Below are 21829 nucleotides of genomic sequence, written 5' to 3' on the forward strand. Positions count from 1 at the left end.
GCATTACTATCATTTTAATTTAAAACATCTGCATTCACATTCACTGCCTTCCCTGAAAAAGTGCATCGAAGCTTCTGTCAACTCTCTGACCTTTCGCTCTGATCTATACAGACAGAACGTGGGCAGGACGCTGCCCCCACCCATACAGCAGGAAGCCCATGGCAGAGCGCAGGTCCTCCAGATCCAGGTTAGACAGGAAGCTCCTCTGGAGCTCCACCTCCACGCTGTTGCCGCTGGGGCCCCTGCAGCCCTTCAGGAGCACACCAGCGGACTGACAGAGCAGCCAATCAGCCAGCTTCTTCATGCCCGTGCTGTCACGATTGGCCAGCGCCTTCCCGCCCCAGATGCTGAGATGTAGCATATCGGCGGCGACGCGGGCACTGGGTCGCTGCGGGGCAGGAAAACTTTAGTGAGTGCTGTGGTGTCAGAAACTTTTGGTTGTCCAGACAACTCTCCCACAATATCACAGAGATGCACTCGGCTCGCTCAGGTTACATGCAGCTGGTTTTGGTGGATGCACTCGGCTCACTCAGGTTACATGCAGCTGGTTTTGGTGACCTTGTTTGTCAAAACCTAGAGCGAGGTGTCTTATGGTTTGGTGTCCCTAAATACGACAGTGCTGCGTACACGGTGACTACATCATGATGCTGTTAGTGTAAACTAATCCATCATTACATCTTAGATTACACTCTGTAGGAAATGTAATGTTTGTATTACAGTTAAAACTGTTCTTCAATGACTGGTGATATTTCTTAATGACCCAGAACAGTAGCAATGTTTGAAAAAAATAAATACTAGCAGATCACTTATTTCCAGTAAAAATTTGTACACACCTAAAATGCAATAAAAACCAGAATCTGCAATTTGGTACTTTTATACATTTATTCATCTGACAAGGTGACTTCTGGTGTTTTCACTGACAAACTCAACTTAAATGAACCTATTGGACCACTGATACTAACCACCTACCTTGCTAGGGTTCCTCCTGAGCAGTAATCTGATCACCAGCTGCACGTCCGCGGGCGGCAGGGTAGGAAGGTGCCTCTCTTCGTACTTCCTGCTCTCCAGGCCCACTCCTCTGTAAAATGGGTTCAGCTTCCCGAAAATCTCATAGGAGATGGCACCCACTGCCCAGGCGTCGGCTTTGCTGTAGTCAATGACCGCGCCACACCCTGGAACTGCCGTGGCAACCTGTGGGTCAAAACAAACAAGAGCTCCGTTACAACACTTTCATTAGGCAAACCCTAAGGTGAATAACTGAGAGGTGCAGTACGTGGATCTACCTCTGGGGCCATAAGTGAAGCATTGCCACCTTTGCTGACCCACGCACTGTTAAATGGAAGCTCTAGACTGGCGTTGCGCTGAGCCAGGCAGCAACCAAAGTCGGTGATCACCAAACGAGGACAACCATCTACACAAAGACAAATCTGGCTGGGATTTTGGACAGAAATAACTGATCTGGTGTTGTCTGTTGTCTCTGATCTTTAATTTACCCGAGTCAAACTCCATCAGCACGTTGTCTGATTTGAGATCTCTGTGGGCGACACCTTGTTTGCACAGATGGTCAACTCCCTCCAGCAGCTGCAGCAACATCAGAGATCCTTGCCTACGCCCCGGTGTGGACGCTTCCAGGTACTGCCGCAGTGTGCAAGGATAACTACGAGAAGAACAGTCAAAATGTTTTATATTATCAATCTATTATTTAAAATTTACAAGTTAATCAGTAAGTGAGTTATCTATGGCCTGGTTTCAAGTGTCCACAGCTGCTCAGAGCAGGGGTTCCAAAACCCTGCTCTGGGGACCAACACATTTTCTGAGTTTTTTTTCTTTCACCTGTAAGCCCTCAAATTAACTTGTTTAAGAACAAATATATATATAATGAACTTTATTGGACTGATTAATGCATGATCTTACTTCTTCATGACCAGGAAAAGCGTGCGGTTGTTGCCCAGACCAGCAGGGTTAAGCCTGGCCGGCAGCACGTCTGGATACTCATCCTGGGCACCCGGCAGCAGAGGAACATCTGCGGTGAACGCACGGTAAACTCTGATCACATTGGGATGAGCTGACACTCTCTTGGGCAGGACTCCAAATTGACTGGATTTAAAACACAACAGACAGTGGTGAACATCTATTCATTATAGTGAAGCTTTTAAAACAGTGAGTGAAATATATACTCACCCATCATGGACAATGTGTTCTTTTTCTAGCTCCACAGCCAGAGGGCCTGCTGGCACAAGTTCATGTGACATGGATTTTAATATTTCCTCGCTTGACGAGCCTGCCTGTTACACGAAAAAAACAAATAAACAAAGTTTAACCAACTTTTTTCAACTGAAAAGTTGTTACAAAAAAACAAAAACAAATGAAACCTACCCCAAAGTTCCACAGGGAAAAGTTATTACAAAAAAAAAAAAAAAAATACAAAATGAAACCTACCCCAAAGTTCCACAGCATCTTGATAGCCAGAGGAAAGTTTCTCAGTGAGCAACACATCACAGACCGAGTTCTCTCTCCTTCCCCTTCATCCTCTCTCAGCTGCACCAGGGAGCAATTACTGTCTTTGTCCTTCAGAGTGGAACACTGAGGTGCAGCCTCGTACACTACAGCATTGGAGCCTTTCCCAATCTGGTTTCCAATAATGTAATCTTCCAGTTTATATCCAGAGGGAAATGGTTTCATTGTGCTTTGGAATCTTTTCCTTCTAAACACAGCCTGAGAATGACAATACAATGCGTTTTTAATATGCAAATAAAACATTACAAGACTTAGATTTAAAGATCTTATGTTTGGAAACTTGGTTTGGGAAATTTAACTAAAAGCTAATCTACATTGAATTAATAATAAAAAAAGCTATATTAACGAAAGCAATAACTAATAAACATCCGAACCTTTTTTTACAAGACAAAATTCACAAGAAAACAGTTTTATAACTTTGTAATTCATTTGAAGGAGATGTGTAATATAAAAATGACAGTATGACCTAAAAGCAATATTAGAAAACTTGTTTTACCCAAAACAAATATGGCAACTCTTTCAAAACAAGAGCACAACTTCCGGTCTACTTCCTGGGATTTATTGACGTCTGCGTCACAGATTTTAGTTTTATAGTTATTGTGATACTTATGGCATTATAAAGGATCCAAAAGCCTATACCTGGATTTCCTGACATGTCGCAGCACTCTTTCTGTCATCCTCCAGCTGTTCTTCGATAAACCCTACACCAAGCCCGAAAGCCAGGCACAGCACTCTGTTCCGCGGGGATCCACCAGTCAGCCTCCTCCTGAAGGAGGCGGACTGGAGCTGGGCTGCCAGGCCTCGCAGAGAGGTACGGTAGTAGCGGTACCGGGACGGCAAAAAAGCCTGAGGTTGAGCAGTACGGACCGAATGGCCTACGCGTAAACGGTCAGCTCGGAGCTTTGCTGCGACCCGGCCACCGATCTTAAGGAGACCCATCTGCAAGAACGAGCGGCCATACTCCAGCCCCCGGCCGATGGCGTGTCTCACCGACATTATTTACCCGTAGAGGTAAATTTATCGTGTTTTTTGAGCCAGCAGCGCTTCAACTGTCACTCGTCGCGCAATGACGTAAACACAACAACTGCTGTTTGGACATGCGCAGAGAAGTCAGAAGGCCAGGCTTCTTTTCTGGTTTATATATGGTATGATAGGAACTTTGCGCCCCCGCTGGTATGAATCTGCTACGACAGGTAGTATTTGGTGAGAATGTGCATGGTTTTGAAAAACGTTTGATCTTAATTCCTTTAATCTTTGTATGCTTGACTGATCACAAGAAGAAAACAAGTATTGAAGAAGATAAATATCATTCAGAAATTTCAACTAAAAGGATTTTTCTTTCCTATCAACATTTCTATGACAATAGTAAAGTGGGAGAAGATGAACGTATGAAAGAAATTACTCACAAAAAAAGTATGCACAGTAAATAATATCAAGAAATATCATTATGGTGAAAAACAACAAGAACAACAAAATATGATAATCCCCAGTCCCTGTGTCTACCAAGGAGTGGGTACTTTACATTAATTACAATAATATTTAAATCCATTATTTGTCCCACAGTGGGGAGTTTTACACTGTAAGTTCTTGCAACAAACACAGCTGCCACAGGAGACACCAGTGGGAATTTTTGGTTCCTCTGGGAATTGAACCCAGGACTCTCTGACCTCTACTTTCAAAGGAGGTGTGCTAACTGCTACACTACTGAACCATACTGGGAAACTTGGGCGTAGCTACCTTGACTTCACTGTGTTTCCTTAAAATGGTTCAGCTTTCACAGAAGAGATCACACAGGTATTTAAAAGAAAAATCCAGGTATTTCATAGTGTGGGCTGAGAACATGATAACAGTTGTTTTGCAAAACAATACAGGTGGTTCAGGCCAGGTTTCAACTGAGCCAAGGTGTATGTTATTATGGTCGCCTGAGAAACACAGCCTCTTTTTTAGTTTCACGTACGATCAGTTAAGAAAGTTATTTTTGAAAGGGCAGCTTATCTGACAAATCATTCAACCATTGTACTCCTGTATTTCTCTCTGTTAAGTTCAACACAAGGCTAAACTTTTGACTCACCCTAAAAAACACAATCCAAATATAAAAAAGTGGCGTTTAGTTTCTATTTATTTATTTATTTATTTTTTGGCACAAGCTCAGAGCTAGTCAGCTAGCGTAATATATAGCTGCTTTCGCACACATGTATGTGCAATTGTATAACATGTCAATATACCTAAAGAAAAACATTAAACGTGTGAGTGATGTATTTATTTGTCCCGTCATGGCTTTTACTGTCACTTTTCTGGGCCTTCACTATTTGCTACAGGCAGCTGTGCCGTTTCTTACAAACCATCTATGAATCTGGGGGAACAAATGCTAATGGATGTTTACAGTATTTGAACGTGTTTGAGACATGTGCTCCTGACACAGCTTGAGATAATAACAATTTTATTGGCTCTTTTTTCTTGTAAATGTAAAAAGATTGTTCAAAACATATACAGATATATATAACTTACAGTGCAAAAGAAACAATTTTTCTTGACCTGCGCTTAATTTCTTCACGTTGAGCTTTAAGTAGCGGTGAGAAAGTTTCAGCCATGTTCACTAACCACTTCTATGTGATGAGCTTCTTCATATTGCACTTGTTAGTGAGTGTTATATTCTATTTATTGACTATATTTACAACATATAGCAAGTAATCAAATGTTAAATTAAAGTTGTTTTTGAGTGAAAATTCTTTTAAAAGTTGTTGATGATGACAAAGAAAACACTGAAAAACAGGGCAGTGTGATAATTCTCTATTGTTGCTTATAACCAGTTTGGTCATCTGTAAACAGTGTAGCTTTACTATACAGGAACTGATTCTTGTACCGCTAGAAAAAATTACAAAAGGCAAACGTTTATTACTGCATCTCATGTCAGAGCAGTGGATGTAAAATGACTCACCACATTATTGGCCCATCAACATATATGTAAGAAACCAAATGTCAAAGAAATGATTGTTTACCCTGAATTTGTTAAGCTTACCCCAAAGATATAACCCTAATATACCAAGTGTGATAAGTTGACTTTGGCAAAATTAAAAAGAAAGAAAGAAAAAAGGCAGTAATCACAAATGTTATTCCGAGTACTGAATTATTCATCAGATCAACAATCAAATCTGCAACAGTTTCATCCAGGATGGTGGCAAACTCCTTCTAGTATTGGGTAACTATGAAATTGATCCAGTCGACGTAGTTGCTCACTTTGGTGTAAACCCCAGGGTACCTTGGGTTTGCACAGCTGATACCCCAGGAGACGATGCCCATCAATTTGCCATTGCAGATTAGGGGGCCACCAGAGTCACCCTGTGGATGGTCGAGAAGATTACATGTAATAAGGAATGTGTTTAATGCATTTTTTCCTCCTATGTACTTAGGTCATAGTATTCCACATTATGTGGTTTAGCTGTGCTAAAAATTAACAAAGCTACTTTTCTTGACCCCTTTTGATGGCCTAGCCCTTTTGATGGCAGTCTCGCAAGGTTTTAATCAATACAAATATATTAAAAGTAATATCTGCTGCTACAGTTGCTGAATATGAATGAGTTCATGTATGTACCTGACAGGAGTCCTTTCCACCGTATGGAGATCCTGCACATATCATGTTTTCAGAGATCATGCCCCAGTAGTAGTATTGGCAGTATGGTATAATACTGACATCCACAGCACGTAGCACAGGGGACAGGTAGTAGTCGAAGATACTTGTCACCCCCCAGCCGCTCACTGTACAGACACTGTACGGGGCGAGGTATTCTGATGGAGTTGGCAGTTGGGCGAGATCTACATATTCATTCAGTATTGCTGGTCTATCCAGCTGCAACAAAAACAAGAGATGGATATTTGTCTCTCCAAGTACCATCAGTACGACTAAACTAAAATACAAAAATACTACAACCAGCATCTATTTTCAATGTCGAAACCACACACACACACAATACAACAAGGTGAGACTATATAACGCTTATCATTAGCAGGTGACTACTAAACTCCATGAGTTAATTCATATACTGTATAACGCTTATCATTAGCAGGTAAGTGACTACTAAACTCCATGAGTTAATTCCCCCGAATGCCACTAGAGGGAGCCAAAGTAAAACTAATTGATAGATTGCGTCAAAATAACTTTATATTCGACTTAAATGTGTAGTAAGGACTTTGTACTTCTTTTTCCACTCGAATGTGTAGTAAGGACTTTGTACTTCTTTTAAGAATTATTGTCAAGTAAAATAATTTAACCCTCTTGGCATTTTTATTCCCTCATACATATGAATTGATTACATTAAAATGTATTTATCTTTATTGTAGTTATATGTTCCGGAAATATATGTATGTATGTAGTGAGTGTGCTAATTTTAATTAAATATGTGTGTTTTTTGTCGCTAATTTCTCCTCTTACCTTCAGAAGCATGATGTCGTCGTCAAATGTGGCATAGTTAAACCCGGCTTTCATAGTCCTTATGACGGAGAAGGTTTGTTCAGTCTCCTCTTCATTTCTAAGCAGGTTGTGTCTACCTAAACGCACCGTCATCAGGAAATACCTGAGTCCAACAAAGGAGACCAGAAAGCCATCCGGATTATTACTCTGTCAGAACAAAGTCAGACAACTGCACAGTTTGGCTTCACGCTAACGCAGCTATCATTTCTGTACTTTCCATCCGTACTATACATTTGTTGTGACAATACTTACGGTATCCAGCAGTGGGCAGCAGACACCACCCACTGAGGGTGGACCAAGGTTCCGCCACAGTAATGGCTGTTGACTATCTTGCTAAACACAGACACCTGGTATTTGAGGGAGTTTGGGCTGACAACTTGACCTCCAATGATCTTGGAATCATTCGTTGGCGCTGAGAATAGAAATCATGTCGTGATTCTCGATCTTATCGTTTCAAGCAATGAACAGTTCGTGGTCAGGTTTCACCGCCACAACTTTTTAAGTTAACATTCATAGGGTAAGGAATTGACTCGATTTAAATAAACACGGCACCAAAAATAAAAATAAAAATAAAAATAAAAAATACTCATGAAACATAAAATCACAACTTACCTGATGTAGCGAAGGTAAAAAGCAACAGTGAAGTACAAATTTGTAGCAAACCCATTCTGTCTCTTATCTCCTACAGGGGAGAAAATATTATTATTATAAGAGTGGATATTATGCAGTGTTTACTTTCACACACAAGGGTAAGAAAACGCTAACATCCTAACCTTCTACTGCACCTTACTGCCAATATCATATATCAGAGTTGAGAGCAACGTTCAACGTGGAATCACTCCGACTCTAATATTGACTGCATGTGAGCAAAGTGATTAAAAATTGCGTGTCTTACCTTTGTTTTTTCAGCTCCAACACACACACACACCTTCAGAGGATTTTGAACTGCTGATGACTGTGCCTCTCTTTTGCCTTTTATAGTGTAACAGTATCCCTGTCCAAATCTTTTGTTGAAATTATCTCTTCGTCTTGTTCTATGCTTTTACCATCTCCCACTGCAACAATGAAACTGACCTACAAGTTGACAAAGCAGAGGCCTTTACCTTTATTATGTTTGCTGCGAACGTTGGTCTCCTGCTTGCACCTTGGGATATGACGCTGTTCAGAATGGGATCACCTTTTTATTTGCTCGCTGTGACTAGGTCACCGACACAGCGAATGTTTACAGCCTGTTTCACGGCAATGACAGTGAAAAAAAAACACTATTGTCATTTTTATTGTACAATTATTTTGGTTATGGTTATATGAAACCTGTCATATTAATCTGTAATGGAATTCAAAAATGTGGTGCCCGGCCTTTCTATGGCACTCAAAGAGATAAAGTTCTGGGCACCGAGTACTCATACTATAAACCTTGCTCATGTACGTCAACAAACTTTATTATGTTGTGGAAAACTGACACTGAAATTCAATTCTTGAACGCACACACAGAGGGAGCCCAAGTACCACCGGTGGGATGCGCACCATATTTTGAAAATCGCTGCTAGACATAGATCCTATTAAACCATTTAACAATGATGATTTGGCATATTAACGATTTAATTAGTGATGTAAAGAAATATAAATATAACTTGTCCTGGTGTTATTGTAGAATTGGCATAAAAACGTACATCGCACCTCATCACATCAGTCAGTGAGGCTGAGGGGAAAACGGAGAGCGACGTTGGCATCGATAGGACCGCGCGGCTGTGATCCCACTCCAAACACTGTAACTGAAGATTATCTCTGGATCTGAACAACAATTCACCGTGCAGTGTAACATTTTGTTACAGTCGGTCGTCAATTAATTATTTCTTAAGTGGGCCGAGATTCTCTTGACGATAATTAAATACGACGTGGACGGACGAACGGACAGAGAGACATTCCTTTGTACTGCAACGTTACATAACTGTTTTACTGACATCTGTGTTCCACTAAATACGACACAGAAATACAGTAAAAGTCTCAGGAGTGAAGCTGCATAAAATACCAGAAAATCAAAAACCACTTCCTGCACCCTGTCCCTATTTCCCAGCCCAGTCCCCGGGGGGGGGGGGGCTTGGGGCTTGATGAATTCTGCCGAGAAACAGCAGGAAACAGAAAAGACTGTTCGCTGATATACACCTGACGTAGACAGTGCGAGAGGTGGCAACCATTTGTATTGTTGCCGGTGTTCGGACTAAAGAGTAGGTCGTGTGGAAAAAAAGCCTCTGGTCAGCTCTCAGGGGGGAGGACACAGGCCTGGACACAGATATCAGTGGCAGCGAGGGCAATAGATAGGGCTATTAGGCAGCAGAGGTCAGGAACTCCACCGAGGATTGCTGGCAGTGATGAGACCTGGCCAGGCTGTCCTCCATTTTTAATGATGCCCAGTTCTCCGGTACATGTGGGGCAGCCGTATCAGTTTGACCGTCTCTGACACCAAAGTCAAGGCTGTTTGTTTTAAAGGAACAAAAAGATTCTTGTCATCCATATGACAGCAGAATGGTGGAAGGCGGGGATTTCCAAAGTGTGGTATGTGCACCGCTTTCTGGTGCATGAGCTGCCACTAGGGGGTGCACAAGAGAAAGAATGAGATGGCACTTTGGAGTTTGTTTTTTTTAGTAGGATTTTTCCTACTGTGACATTTTAATTAAAATAAATGCAGGACATATATACATACATATATATGTATATATATTTCATGTTGTATGTGTGTTCATTTGAGAATGATTAAACACACTGCCTTTATAAGAAACTTGTGTTTTCTGGAACATTACTTATATATTATTTTTACACAATATTTCTTTAAATGTTAACCACGTTCATACAAGTCAACTTCTAATTTCTGTCTCTGTCTTAAAATATTTTAGCTGGTTTAGATATAACAGCGTCAGTGCATCACTTGAAAAACAGTTATAATTATTTTAAATTTAATTTGTATTCAATTTATTTAATTTCAAATCCTTTCTTCAATGGCTCTGAATACAAATAAACAACAGCCGTGTTGTACAGGAAGGGCATGGATGAACTGGCTGGAGACTGGTGGCATCACACCTCTCAGCCAATGAGAGCATTTGGGGTGGGGCTAAGACTGACCTAATGGTGATTGAACCAAATTCCAGTGGAATAACATTTTTTTTAATATTTGCCAAACACAAATTTTAATATAAAATCTCTTTAGCCCTCATTTGGACTCTACCATTTCAACCACCCGAGGTAGCTGCACTGCTAAGTACAAATAGCTAACAAACATAGCCTGTTTATTGTTGCTTATTTTCCAACCTTCTTTTTCCTTTTTTCCTGTGTTTTGTCTGCAGCTACAAGTCGATGTCTTTAACGTTCAACTTTATAATTTAAACTACTTATTTCTGAGGCTTGTACATTACAACATTACAAACTATGTTAGCTACGTTAGCAAGGTAAGCTAGGCTCTTTTTTCAAACCAAGCAAACATTTCAAAATTAATTCATTTTGAATTTCTGCTGCTGAAATTAATTCAGTGTACAGTGGGGGTTTCAAGATATGAGCTACCCGAAAACTACCGCACTTCCAACTTACGAGTAAGCCACTTTTGCAAGATTTTCCTTGAAATACGAGGAAACATCGACAGTTACAAGTGCTCAACTGAGCTCCATTTTCCCACTAGACACTGTTGCTCTCACTGTCCCTCGATGGGTTATTTTACCCAATTTTATAACAGTATTATTACATGTTTTCTTAATTATTATTTTATATGATCAATATATTTGTTTATATGTAGGTTTTGGATGTTTAGATCGGAGGAAATGAATAGTATATTTCTGCGGAGCTGGAACAAATTAAATGGTTTTTAGTTATTTTGTAAAGGGGAAAATTTGATCGAGACACGAGTGCTGTTGTTGAACGGATTAGACTCGTATTTTGTCCCACTACATTGGGCTAACGTTTACGTTTAATAAGATCGATCTCACTTGTATTCACAGGTACTGTTTGGTACATGTTTGTAACTACCACGACAGTAAAGCAGACAGTTAAAAAATATAATGGAAAATTGGTTTCTACTGGAGTTTTGGAATTCTCTCGAATTCCAACGAGATACAGATTTGAGCTGTGAAGAAGAGTTGGGTCTGAACCAGCAGGTCTAAAGACATCTTAGCCACTTCCTCCTGATTACAGAGCAATAAATAACACACTGGGCTATTTTACCAGATAGTATGAATCATTGTTTTCATTTCTGGGAAGCCCTATTTAAAAAAAAAAAAAAGATTCCAGTACCTTCTTTAATTACGAGCAGGTCGTCCATGTTGGATCAAATTAACCCAACATGGTGAAAAATAATAAATAAATAAAACTTTTAAATGACAACTGAAGGCGAACACACAAACTCCCCAAAATGTCCAACCTCGTCATGTAACTTCACCACTAGATGTTGCTAAATTCTACACGCTGTACCTTTGAATTCACTTCCTAAATTGGTCATATGTTACACATGTTCGAGGAACATCAGGAAACTCTACAAAAGTACTTCACGTGCCGGTTCCCAGCAACATCCCCCTGCCCCCTTCTCTCTTCTGCCCCCCAGAGTCCAGTGCTGTATAGCCTCCTGCTTTTTTATGACTCTGAACAATAAGGTGGGCGATGATACAGACAACAGACAAATATAGGAGAGCCTGATTGGGCTGTGTGAGAGGTGAGGCAGGGGGGCTGTGCCACCGTGGAAGCTTAAATTATATATTGTTCCTGACGAGCAGGTGACCATGGAAACTGAAATAAGAACTATAAAGAAACCCGAGAGTGCTGGTGCAATGCCTTCCCAATAAGATTAGACAACACACAGTTCGGCGCTGTGTGTAGACTGCGGCTCCCTTTGTGTCACCATGGATGTGGTATCTTTACTGATTTGTATACTGCTGGGAATCCTGACACTATACTGTGAGTATGCTGCTTTATTTCCAGCTGACGGTTCTGTGATTTCTTTTGGTTTAAACTCACAAGAATCAGTGATGACAGATTATTATTTTTTTAAATGTCTAACTTGTAATGTTTGGTCTGTCACTTTGAAAGAAAAAAAAAACAAGAAAGGAAAACTCCCAGAACATGATGAATCTGAGTTGGTTTTTTTTTTTTACAAGTACTCGCTGTGACCCGTAGACTGTTAGTATTTCCTTTTAGAACCTCACGTCTAGTAGAGCTACTCTAGGATTTCCCTAGAGACTGTGTTTTACTAGGATCCATTTTTAAGCAGATACACGACAGGGAAGATTTGTTTTAAATTGTTAATCAGTGTCAGAGTGATGTAAACGTTAAGAGAAAAAAAAAAAGTTTGACCTGAGATTGAATCAAATCATGGAGATCTGGATAAATAAGTGGTTTCTGGGATTTTATTATGTTGTGATAATCAGATTTTTAAAAAAATGATTTGGTGAAACTTGGGTAAAATATGTTGTTGTTGTTGTTGTCGTTGTCGTCCAGCACTTCAAAGATTTCACAGCTACATGTCCTTTGAATGGACAGGGTTAGTAAGTGTGTAGATTCACAGAAAAAACCTGAAACCTCAGATGAACAACAGATGAAGGCTCACATCCAAAACAACAATAAGTAGTTGTGGTCCACACCCCTTGTTGTACCTGTCAATTATATCACAAAGGTAACATGTAAAAGGAGACCCCCCGCCGTGAATAGGTCTACAATGTACGACTGATTAGAAGCGCCTGGCTTCCCAATCAACATGGCGGACGCTTGAACTCCACTCTCCTGTAGCCTCTTTTGGCAAGAGGTGCAACTGTTTTTTGTTTGTTTTTTCTTCGGAAAATTTTGTGTAACGGCACACGGGCGAACAGCTGATATTCTGCACTAGTGGTTTGACAGTGTTTACTTGACGGAGTGCCTATTGGATTTCTGCATGTGTGTTTCCAAAAGTGTCTAAAATTACTGTAATATTTCCATTCGTGACACGCGAAAATGCTGCGGCTGAGCACAGCTCGAGATCAATATCTAGGACAGGCAGAAGGTTTTGTTTCATTCCTGACGACATTTCAGCGGCTCAGTTACTCTGATGTATGCTCGCTGACATTAAGCAGGTGTTTGAAATTAGGCCACGACTCCAACATCAGTATGGTCTTAAAAACTATTTTTTTTCTCCACTCCTTCTTTTCACATTGTTCAGCACTTTCTGTCCCAGCAGAGCAGACGTTTACTTGGAGGTCAGTTGTCTGCCTCCAGGTTAAACATGCGTTTTAAAAGTAATAGCTTTTTTACTGTATGTTCAAATGGTGTTTTTAGCGTAGTCACCATGAGCTACAAATAAACTCTACACTGATGTCTGGTTTACACAACATGGATAGGAGCTGAAAAAGCAAGAAGTCCCTGGAAGCAGTTTCCATGTTTTCCCCTTTAATGGACGACTTTACCTTTAAATACTTTTGCCCCAAAACAAGTACGATTAGGTTGACTGTTCACTCCGAATCACATATGTCAAATTCAAGGCCTGCGGGCCGAATCCAGCACACCATAAAATTTTATGTGGCCCATCAGCGCTTATTTTGGTCTGGTTGTCTTTACTGGATAGGTTAAATGTCGTGGTTAAATTTGGTGTGTGGTGTGTGGTAAACTACATCTCCCATGATGCACATTAATTTAATTCTGTGAATCATTAAACTTGCAAGAATACTTGGCCCAAACTTAGTGGGCCGGTTTTGGCCCGCGGGCCATATGTTTGAGACACCGCTGGGTTAAACTGTAGAGGATGAATGAATGCACAGATATGACGTCTGTGTAGGTCCTCAGAGACACAGTCAGACGTCCTACATCTGACCTGAACAACATGTTGATCAGATCATAATCACCTGCAGCCAGGCTTTGAGTTAAAGATTTAAATTTACTGACAAAGGACGTTTAAATACTGGGCTCCATTTCAGTTGGTCAGCTCTGGTGGCCTAGGTCAACTAGTAGATGTTCACAGTGGTAAAGTGTTACTGGTGTTACCAATGATGATGTCACTGGATTTGTCAGCTTTCATCAGCTCTGCTTGCTCTCTTTTATTATTAACGTCTGAACCTGCCATCTTGACCCATGGATAAATCCTCCAAGGATCCAAATAAATAAATAAATAAATAAATAAATAAATAAATAAATAAATAAATAAATAAATAAATAAATAAATAAATAAATAAATAAATAAATAAATAAATAAATACTGTATATAGAGTATATATATATTTAAATTGTTTATTTGTTTATATTTTGTTTTTTTTACATCTTGACCCATGGATAAATCCTCCAAGGATCCAAATAAATCAATAAATAAATAAATAAATAAATAAATACTGTATATAGAGTATATATATATTTAAATTGTTTATTTGTTTATATTTTGTTTTTTTTTAGCATAAGCAGGTTAGCAGGTTTTAAATTTATTTGGGCAGCTCTGTGCCAGAGTAAAACTGATGTGAAAGACGTCAACGTCTTCTCACGAGATCTAAGTGGTTGCTGTGGTCAGACTTTACATCTGGACACTATACTATAAAGTTTGGCTTGAGGCTCATTCTACAGCGGCAAAAATATTTTTTATTATTGTTTGTTTTGAAATATTGTTGATATGCTGCTGAGTGCAGATATGAATTTAAAACGGTTTCACCTTTTGTCCAAAAACGCTGATCTTTCTGGTTTTTACACGTCTGTCCCTGCAGGTCCAGATGTTCACGCACAAGAACGAATCGTGGGAGGCTATGCACCAGTTCCACATTCCATCAAATACATTGTGTCCATACAGACCAGAGACCGCCAGCACAAATGTGGGGGCGCTCTAATAAACAAGTACTGGGTCATCACAGCAGCACACTGTAACATCGGGTATGTTTCTCTTCGACCACGCTGTGTCACGAGTCTCTGCCCGAATTTCTTATTTTTTTGAATTATCCATACATTTACACTGGAAATTAGAAGATTATGTCAATCAGTATTCATATTTATGGGTGTGTCAGTTTGAATAGTATTGTGTGTACATAGATGTATGCATACGCATACTATGTACCCTTTCCTATAAAGATGTTATTTTATTTTAACAGTATTATTATTATTATTATTTGTACAGAAGCATCTCTAGCATGACATCTGATTCACATCGTGTTTTCATTTGTCAGACTTTTTTTATTGTTTGGCTTAAAGATGACTCACAGGCCCGTTGGTTAGGGAGGCACCAGAAAACCTTAATGTTATATACAGCTCCTGTTTGGTCATTGTTATAAAGACAGAGTGTGCCAGTAAGGAAACAGCCGTGTTTTTTCTTATTGTTATGGTTACTGAATGGCAACGTTTGTAGTCATTTCCTCCGCCTCATTTTTTATGTTTTAATTAAATGAACACAAATGAAAATTATCAGTGAGTCAGATGTCAGCTGTTTTGATGAGAATGAAATAAACCTAGATTTGCTTCTATGGTGAGAACTGTAGCTAGCTTGTTGCGTTAGCTGGCTGCCAGCTGTAGCTACCCCCCAAAATGTCCTCAAAATGTCTTAAGCTGCCCTGAAATTCTAATGAGAATTTAAATATATTTTCAAACAAAGGAAAACAACTCAAACAAGACCTCAAAGCATAGAGGTTAGTACTTGTTAGCACAGCACTGTACAAAATATCATTTTAAAAACTCGAGTTTCCTGCTAACGTGACCACAGTTGTGCCTTTTCACTTAATTCAGTTTTCATTCTGATGTTTAAATTTAAGTCCAGACCAGATCATAGACTTTGTTTGGAACCTTTCAGTCACGTTGGCTGACATTTCTCAAGTTTCTGAAATGTTCCAATTTTTTTTTCTGCCCAAGAAATTCTCATTCTCCAAAAACATACATACATATGAAATCACCACCAGTCTCCACCAGATTAGAGGGTTGCCAGTTTTGAATCCTGTATTGGGTTCGACCATGGTGTGTTGACCAAGCACCAAAACTCTCCTGCTCCCTGTGTTGCCAAAAATGACAAAAACAAATCACCTGCTGCTTCTATCATTTCACAGAATTAGCCTTGAATCTTGCCCTTAAAAAACTGATTTCTTGAGGACTAGCAAAAAGCCTTGTTCAAAATGATAGAACTTTATGGTGGCTACTATCTCTGTAAGTCCTTACCTGAACATGGCTGCAAATTTACCTTGGATTTTTGATTTTTTTTAGGGTGAATCGCATGTTGATAGTAGCAGGAGACTACTCTCTTTCGATCTATGAGGGCAAGGAGCAAGAAATCCTCCCCCATTATCTGGTTCCCCACCCAGGGTTCGACAAGGACACCAACAACAATGACCTCATGCTTATCAAAGTACTTTATCCAAAAAGTTTCCCACATAACCAATATATATAAAGGCCTGGATATTCCTTATCATGTTCCTCAAAACACCGTTGCTTTTTTTCTTTTTCAGCTGAGGTCACCGATCTACATGAACAGCTACGTTTCCATCGCCCTGCTACCCAGACAAGATGCTTCCATTGATGAGGGACAGATGTGCCGAGTGTCAGGCTGGGGATTAACCAGCGCCTACGACTCCCAGATTCCCTCAACGCTCCTCACGGTCAAAGTCCCTATCGTATCGACACAGTTGTGTAACAGCAGCGATTCATATAACGGGAATATAACACACTCTATGATCTGTGCCGGCTTCCGCGACGGAGGAAAGGATTCTTGTAAGGTAAGATCAAGCTTTTTATATGATTTAGCTGCTTTTAGCTGTTGATTTACAATCAGGTGGATTTCTACTGCACACTGAAGGGCTGTCAAAGGCCTGTTAAGATGATCGATTTTACAGTGGAACCTCGGTTGTCGAACGCCTCCCTTTTCGAACATTTCAGTTCATGAACACATGTTTAACCAAAAATTGCCCGGTTGTCGTACCAAAACTCACGGTTGTCCAACACACCAACAATATCAGACGCTGGAATTATTGCCCTGTGGTAGCCTATTTCCTTTTTTTTATTCAATAACTGACTAACGGAATCATTTATTTTACATTGATTCCTACGAGGAAAATTGTTTCAGTTTTTGAACATTTCGGTTCACGAACGGCCCTCGCGAACAAATTAAGTTTGAAAACCGAGGTTCCCCTGTATTTTAGTTTGACCGTGCTGGTTTCATACCTTTCTTTTTAAAATGATATATTTATATGTATTTTTTTATTCCTTGTTCTTGTCTTAGGGAGACTCTGGGGGTCCACTTGTGTGCGAAGGCCGCATCTATGGCTTAGTGTCTTGGGGAAAAGGCTGCGCTGCACCTAGCTTTCCAGGGGTTTACACGGCGGTGTCCAAGTTCCGCAGGTGGATAGACAACACCGTATTCAGCTACTTCAGCAGGTGTGATCACAAATGACACCCGCGTCACCGTGACGTGAAGACAGAACACAGACCTTGAATATATATGTACTGTATCTTTTCTCTATCACTTGTGCACATTCGATTATACAGTGCGTATACTGTATGTGCTGAAGGAATTGTTAACACATTTTGGGAAACGCTCCCACTGTCTGAGTGAACGCCAACAGACATGCAGTGTGGGACCAGATTTATTTACTGTACGGACTCCTCCTCCTCATTTTGTGCATGCTGCCTGTGGCAGAAGTTGAGACGTCTCAACCACAGCACATACCTGTTCATATTACTGACCTGGATAGTATCCGGATAGTATCCGGATAGATATATACGTTTCATGGAAATAAACCCGCATAGTGTATAAGCTTGACCCCATCGCCCAATCCAATGGATGTTTTAACATGTAAAACAATATTATATACCTGTTCCATATAAACTGCCCCCCTTTAGTTAATATATATTCATAAACATATAGAAATACATATGTATATACATATAAACACAAATTATATATCTAAATATATACACACACGTATACATATATACACATATACATACTGTATATATACGTATATATATATCATATATATGTGAGCTCTGCAACACTATTGGAATTGAACCTGTATTTTGGTATTTTCACATCAGCAGTTTGGTAAAAGTGGCTTCATTTCCATGAAATACAATGTTCCAAACCAGACTCTCCGGTGATCATCGTTAGACTGAAACCGCCCGACTAGTTTAATCAAATACTCTTACAGGTTTTGCTTATACCACTTGTTGAAGCCAGGGGGCAGACATACAAACTATAAGCGGCCTAAGTGACATGGGGCAAACCCTTATTCACTGTATAAACAAACAAAAAAAATTTTTAGTAACATAAATACACCTTTGTGTATTTGATCAATGTGCTCGAAGTGTTATTTTTTTACATGCTAACAGGGTTCTACGTGTGGCTATTCTATATTAAAATTCTTATCAAAAATACACTTAAATACAATAAGGAACAGAAGGGACACTTATATGTAACCATTGTTTAATTTTTTAACACTATACTATGATTCTGTGTTAAACATTATTTTTTAAAAAGGGAATGGAATGTATGCCTTAAAAAAATACTTTTTAACATAAAAAGACCCAGAGTAAAAGTAAACAACAGCACCCCCTGGTATTTGAAGCTGAGCTACATGTTGCCTTTAAGTTGGATTTGTTTTGAATCACTACTGCATTTTTTTCTAAAGGTAAAAGAAAACTGTTCTAGTCATTTATTTTTTAGCCGTGTCAAGTTAGCCAACGCTAGCTAAACTATAGTAAGTCTACAGTTTTCGGTAATACCATTTCTCAGGTTAATGGATCCATAGGTATCGGTGTAATGTGTCAGACTCAGCTCAGCAACTTAGTTAAGAAGTTCATCAGGCCTCTATAAGTGTCCTTAACATTAGTATAAGCTAAATGGTGTATAAATAACACCATAGCCCTTGACAGCTCAAATGCTAAAAGCTAACACAAACCTCACAAGAGACCCAGATCTACAGCACTTTAATAAAATGGCTGGAAGTTCAATTTTCCTTGTCTATGGTTTTAGAAATGTGAGAAGTATACACACACACACACACACACACAAATATATATGTTTAGTTTCTTTTTTCTGCTGTAAAAAGTAAAAGTAGGACTGAAGTCGTTTACTTCGGTCTTAGCATAGGCTTAATGAAAACTATATAAAGTCGAAAAGGACTAATTAGTACATTTATAACTATTTTGGCACTTACTATAATGAATCTCCCAGGTGTGTCGTAGCATGCCATAAACTAAGCTATAGCCAGCTAAAGTTAGCCTTAGCGCAAAGAATTAGCCGATAAAGTCGAATTACTTTACACATTATTGTGTCCATTAGATTCAATAAAATATAACTGAAATCACAAACAAACAAAATTCATGTTCTTAATGGGTTTTTTTCTCTCTTTTTTTTTGATCATTTGTTGTAATTGACAAACTGACGTGACACAAACAGCAACAAAGTGATTAAGGACATTTCCCAACATGCCACACAATTCCTTTAGGTTTCAGTATTTTTCATGTTTGTTTTTGATTGATATTAAAGAATCCAAAAACATACAAAACAACATATAATGGGTAAAAGTCCTATTGGACGATGAGCAACATCCTCACCAGATCAGCACACGGAAAAGAATGAGGTGCCATATTTCTGCATCAACGTATTCACAACCAGTTTTCAATATAGAAATGAACCCGGTTCAGTGTAGCACTCTGTAGTACTACAGCAGCAAATATCACGAAATACTCTGTCATCAGCTAATCTAACCCCAGGAAACGCCTTTGTAAAGTTGGATTGTTGGAGTGCAATTGTTTTGAAAAACAGAACAAAAAACCCAAAACATATTCATCACCATAAAAGAAGTTAATGTCTTTGCATATAAAATAATAAAGATTTTGTGATTTATTTTCTCACATTTTTCCGACTTTGTTTTTTGAAGTTACAGTGTCTTTACATTCATGTGAACTAAGACGAATGACATGTAAAAGTCGTGTATAAAGGCTAAAATGCTAAAATGCTAAAATGCTTTTAGCCTTCTCTACACCATCTATAGGGAAAACGTGGGCATTGCAGGGAAAACGCAGAAGTATAATCACAATACAAACCAATTATATCATTTGGACAAGTTTGTCGGGCATGGATTACAAAGCTGAACGGGCCACATATGGCCCCCGGGCCTTAGTTTGCCCATGCCTGGGCTAGTCATTTGTCAGAGAAGAAGAAAAGCAGAAAAGCGAGGGTTAGGGAGGGTTGATAAATCCAAATTAATTTTGGAAACGTTTCAGCAATCACATCTGGAGAGGAGAGAACGCCTTTGTTTGTTCGTCACCTCCCTCGGTGAATCAGCTGACGAACTCTCCTAAAGCTGGAATACCCTCCTGAAAAATGCATGGTGCCAGGTTTCCTTCCTGGCAACCGGGTTCTGAGGCGTGACCACTCTCCAACCACAGCCTCACGACGTCGCTGCCTCAGCTTGCAGAGATTCCTGTAAAGGCGAACAGGAGCCCGGTTGGCTGAAATCAGTACCAGCCGCATCCCACCTGATAGGTGGAGACCGATCACAACATGAAAGACTAGTTGAAAGAATAGTTGATGGCCTACATAAAGCCGACTCCGGTTTCAGTGCCTGGCCCTGTTCGTCTGTGCCGATGGGTGTGTCCTGGCCCCATGTGATTGATGGGTTTCATGGTCTTAGTTACATAAAGGTCGGTTCCTTTTTGTTCCACCGTGAAAAGACGTCTCCCGGGAACGACAGAGAACACCGCCGAACATGGTGGATGCCAAAATCCCTCTGTACACCTGCCTGTGTTTGTGTGCTGGTTCAATGTACAAGTATATATATCAAGACAAAAACAAAAACAAAACACCTGATTATCCCTTCCGTAAAAAAATTCCCAGAGTTCTTCTCCAAGCAAAATATTCTCTAACCTAAAAAAACAGACATCAACATTTATTATTATTATATATTTTATATGTTTAATTAAGGTTAAGGAAGTAGACTTGGGTCCGGAAGGTTCAAGTCCACCAGCTGCCACGTTACCACTGAGGTGCTCTGAGTAAGGCACCGTCCCCACACGCTGCTCCCTGGGCGCTAAAGGTAAGGTCAAATATAGAGGTCACATTTCGTGGTGTACTGTGTCACAATGACAAATAAATCAAGAAGAAGAAAAAAGAGTTTTCCTTCAACTGTACTTTAATTTAATTTAAAAAAAAGTTAAATTCAATCTGATGATGGGGTGAAATGCAATGATTGGTCAACAAAAGAAACAAAAGATTTCCTACACGTCCTAATTTAGCCATGTCACTTTTTAGAAAGATCAGTACTGGTGCAGACAACAGACCAGAGTCCACAGATGTGGGACTGAATGTGGCCGGTTGTTTGATTTCTCTCAGGTCCTGAGCTGTCCCGTCCCGCTCTTTTGTCCTCTCACCCGTCAGTGCCCTGATAACTGGTGCAGCCTTTGAAGAGTTGCCCTGCATTCACTTCACTCCTTCTGTTACCAGTTTACTTATAGGAAAGAAATAAAAACAAAGGACAAGGAACGGCCGCTTTGAAATAAATGAATAAATGAAAGAAAAAAAAAATCATATTACTCTGAAGTACTGCGTTTGAGGATGTTCTGGCGACGTCTTGCAGAGAGAACACAGGTTTTTAACAGCACAGATAGCTTCTCAAACAGGCTTTATTCAATTGAACCACCAGGGGGCGTTTGATCACTAAATAGGACAACGGCAGATTCGATATGAGCCTGCTGGCTCGTCCTCTGCTCCCTTGATTATAATAAGAGCCTCTGTGTCTCTGCATGAAGCAGTTACATCAAATTGGGACAAATATCATTAAGAACGTACAGAAATTAAACTGTGTGTTCTTCAGGCTGCTGCTGCTGCTGCTGCTGCTGCTGCTGCCGCCGCTTGCGCCGCTGGTGTCCTCCGACACCGGAGGGGGG

The 21829-nt window shown here is 39.8% G+C and overlaps 4 protein-coding genes and 1 long non-coding RNA gene across 5 annotated transcripts; 3 read left to right on the forward strand and 2 right to left on the reverse strand.

Moving 5' to 3' along the window:
* Window positions 1–89: 89 nt before the first annotated feature.
* pink1 (PTEN induced kinase 1) lies at window positions 90–3639 on the reverse strand. Its single transcript, XM_008319115.3, has 8 exons — window positions 3157–3639; window positions 2440–2715; window positions 2182–2285; window positions 1915–2097; window positions 1494–1657; window positions 1284–1411; window positions 970–1191; window positions 90–388 (listed from the first exon to the last, which is right to left on the reverse strand). The coding sequence occupies exons 1-8, from the start codon at window positions 3511–3513 to the stop codon at window positions 104–106; spliced, it is 1719 nt and encodes a 572-aa protein (XP_008317337.1). The 5' UTR covers window positions 3514–3639; the 3' UTR covers window positions 90–103.
* On the forward strand, window positions 370–775 carry LOC112487643 (uncharacterized). The gene is made up of 2 exons (XR_003050938.1): window positions 370–490; window positions 534–775. It is a non-coding gene; the product is annotated as an uncharacterized LOC112487643 (long non-coding RNA).
* A 1301-nt stretch (window positions 3640–4940) lies between the features above and the next one.
* LOC103385277 (trypsin) lies at window positions 4941–8350 on the reverse strand. Its single transcript, XM_025059612.1, has 5 exons — window positions 7598–8350; window positions 7238–7397; window positions 6947–7088; window positions 6110–6364; window positions 4941–5856 (listed from the first exon to the last, which is right to left on the reverse strand). The coding sequence occupies exons 1-5, from the start codon at window positions 7650–7652 to the stop codon at window positions 5707–5709; spliced, it is 762 nt and encodes a 253-aa protein (XP_024915380.1). The 5' UTR covers window positions 7653–8350; the 3' UTR covers window positions 4941–5706.
* A 6045-nt stretch (window positions 8351–14395) lies between these two features.
* On the forward strand, window positions 14396–17766 carry LOC103385278 (trypsin-like). Its single transcript, XM_025059148.1, has 4 exons — window positions 14396–14836; window positions 16148–16289; window positions 16390–16656; window positions 17160–17766. Exons 1-4 carry the CDS (start codon window positions 14583–14585, stop codon window positions 17328–17330), a joined length of 834 nt encoding a protein of 277 aa, XP_024914916.1. The 5' UTR covers window positions 14396–14582; the 3' UTR covers window positions 17331–17766.
* On the forward strand, window positions 15405–16895 carry LOC112487624 (trypsin-like). The gene is made up of 2 exons (XM_025059452.1): window positions 15405–16289; window positions 16390–16895. Exons 1-2 carry the CDS (start codon window positions 16158–16160, stop codon window positions 16699–16701), a joined length of 444 nt encoding a protein of 147 aa, XP_024915220.1. The 5' UTR covers window positions 15405–16157; the 3' UTR covers window positions 16702–16895.
* Window positions 17767–21829: the final 4063 nt, after the last annotated feature.

This window comes from Cynoglossus semilaevis, chromosome 10, assembly GCF_000523025.1.
Source record: "Cynoglossus semilaevis isolate Cse_v1.0 chromosome 10, Cse_v1.0, whole genome shotgun sequence".
NCBI lineage: Eukaryota > Metazoa > Chordata > Actinopteri > Pleuronectiformes > Cynoglossidae > Cynoglossus > Cynoglossus semilaevis.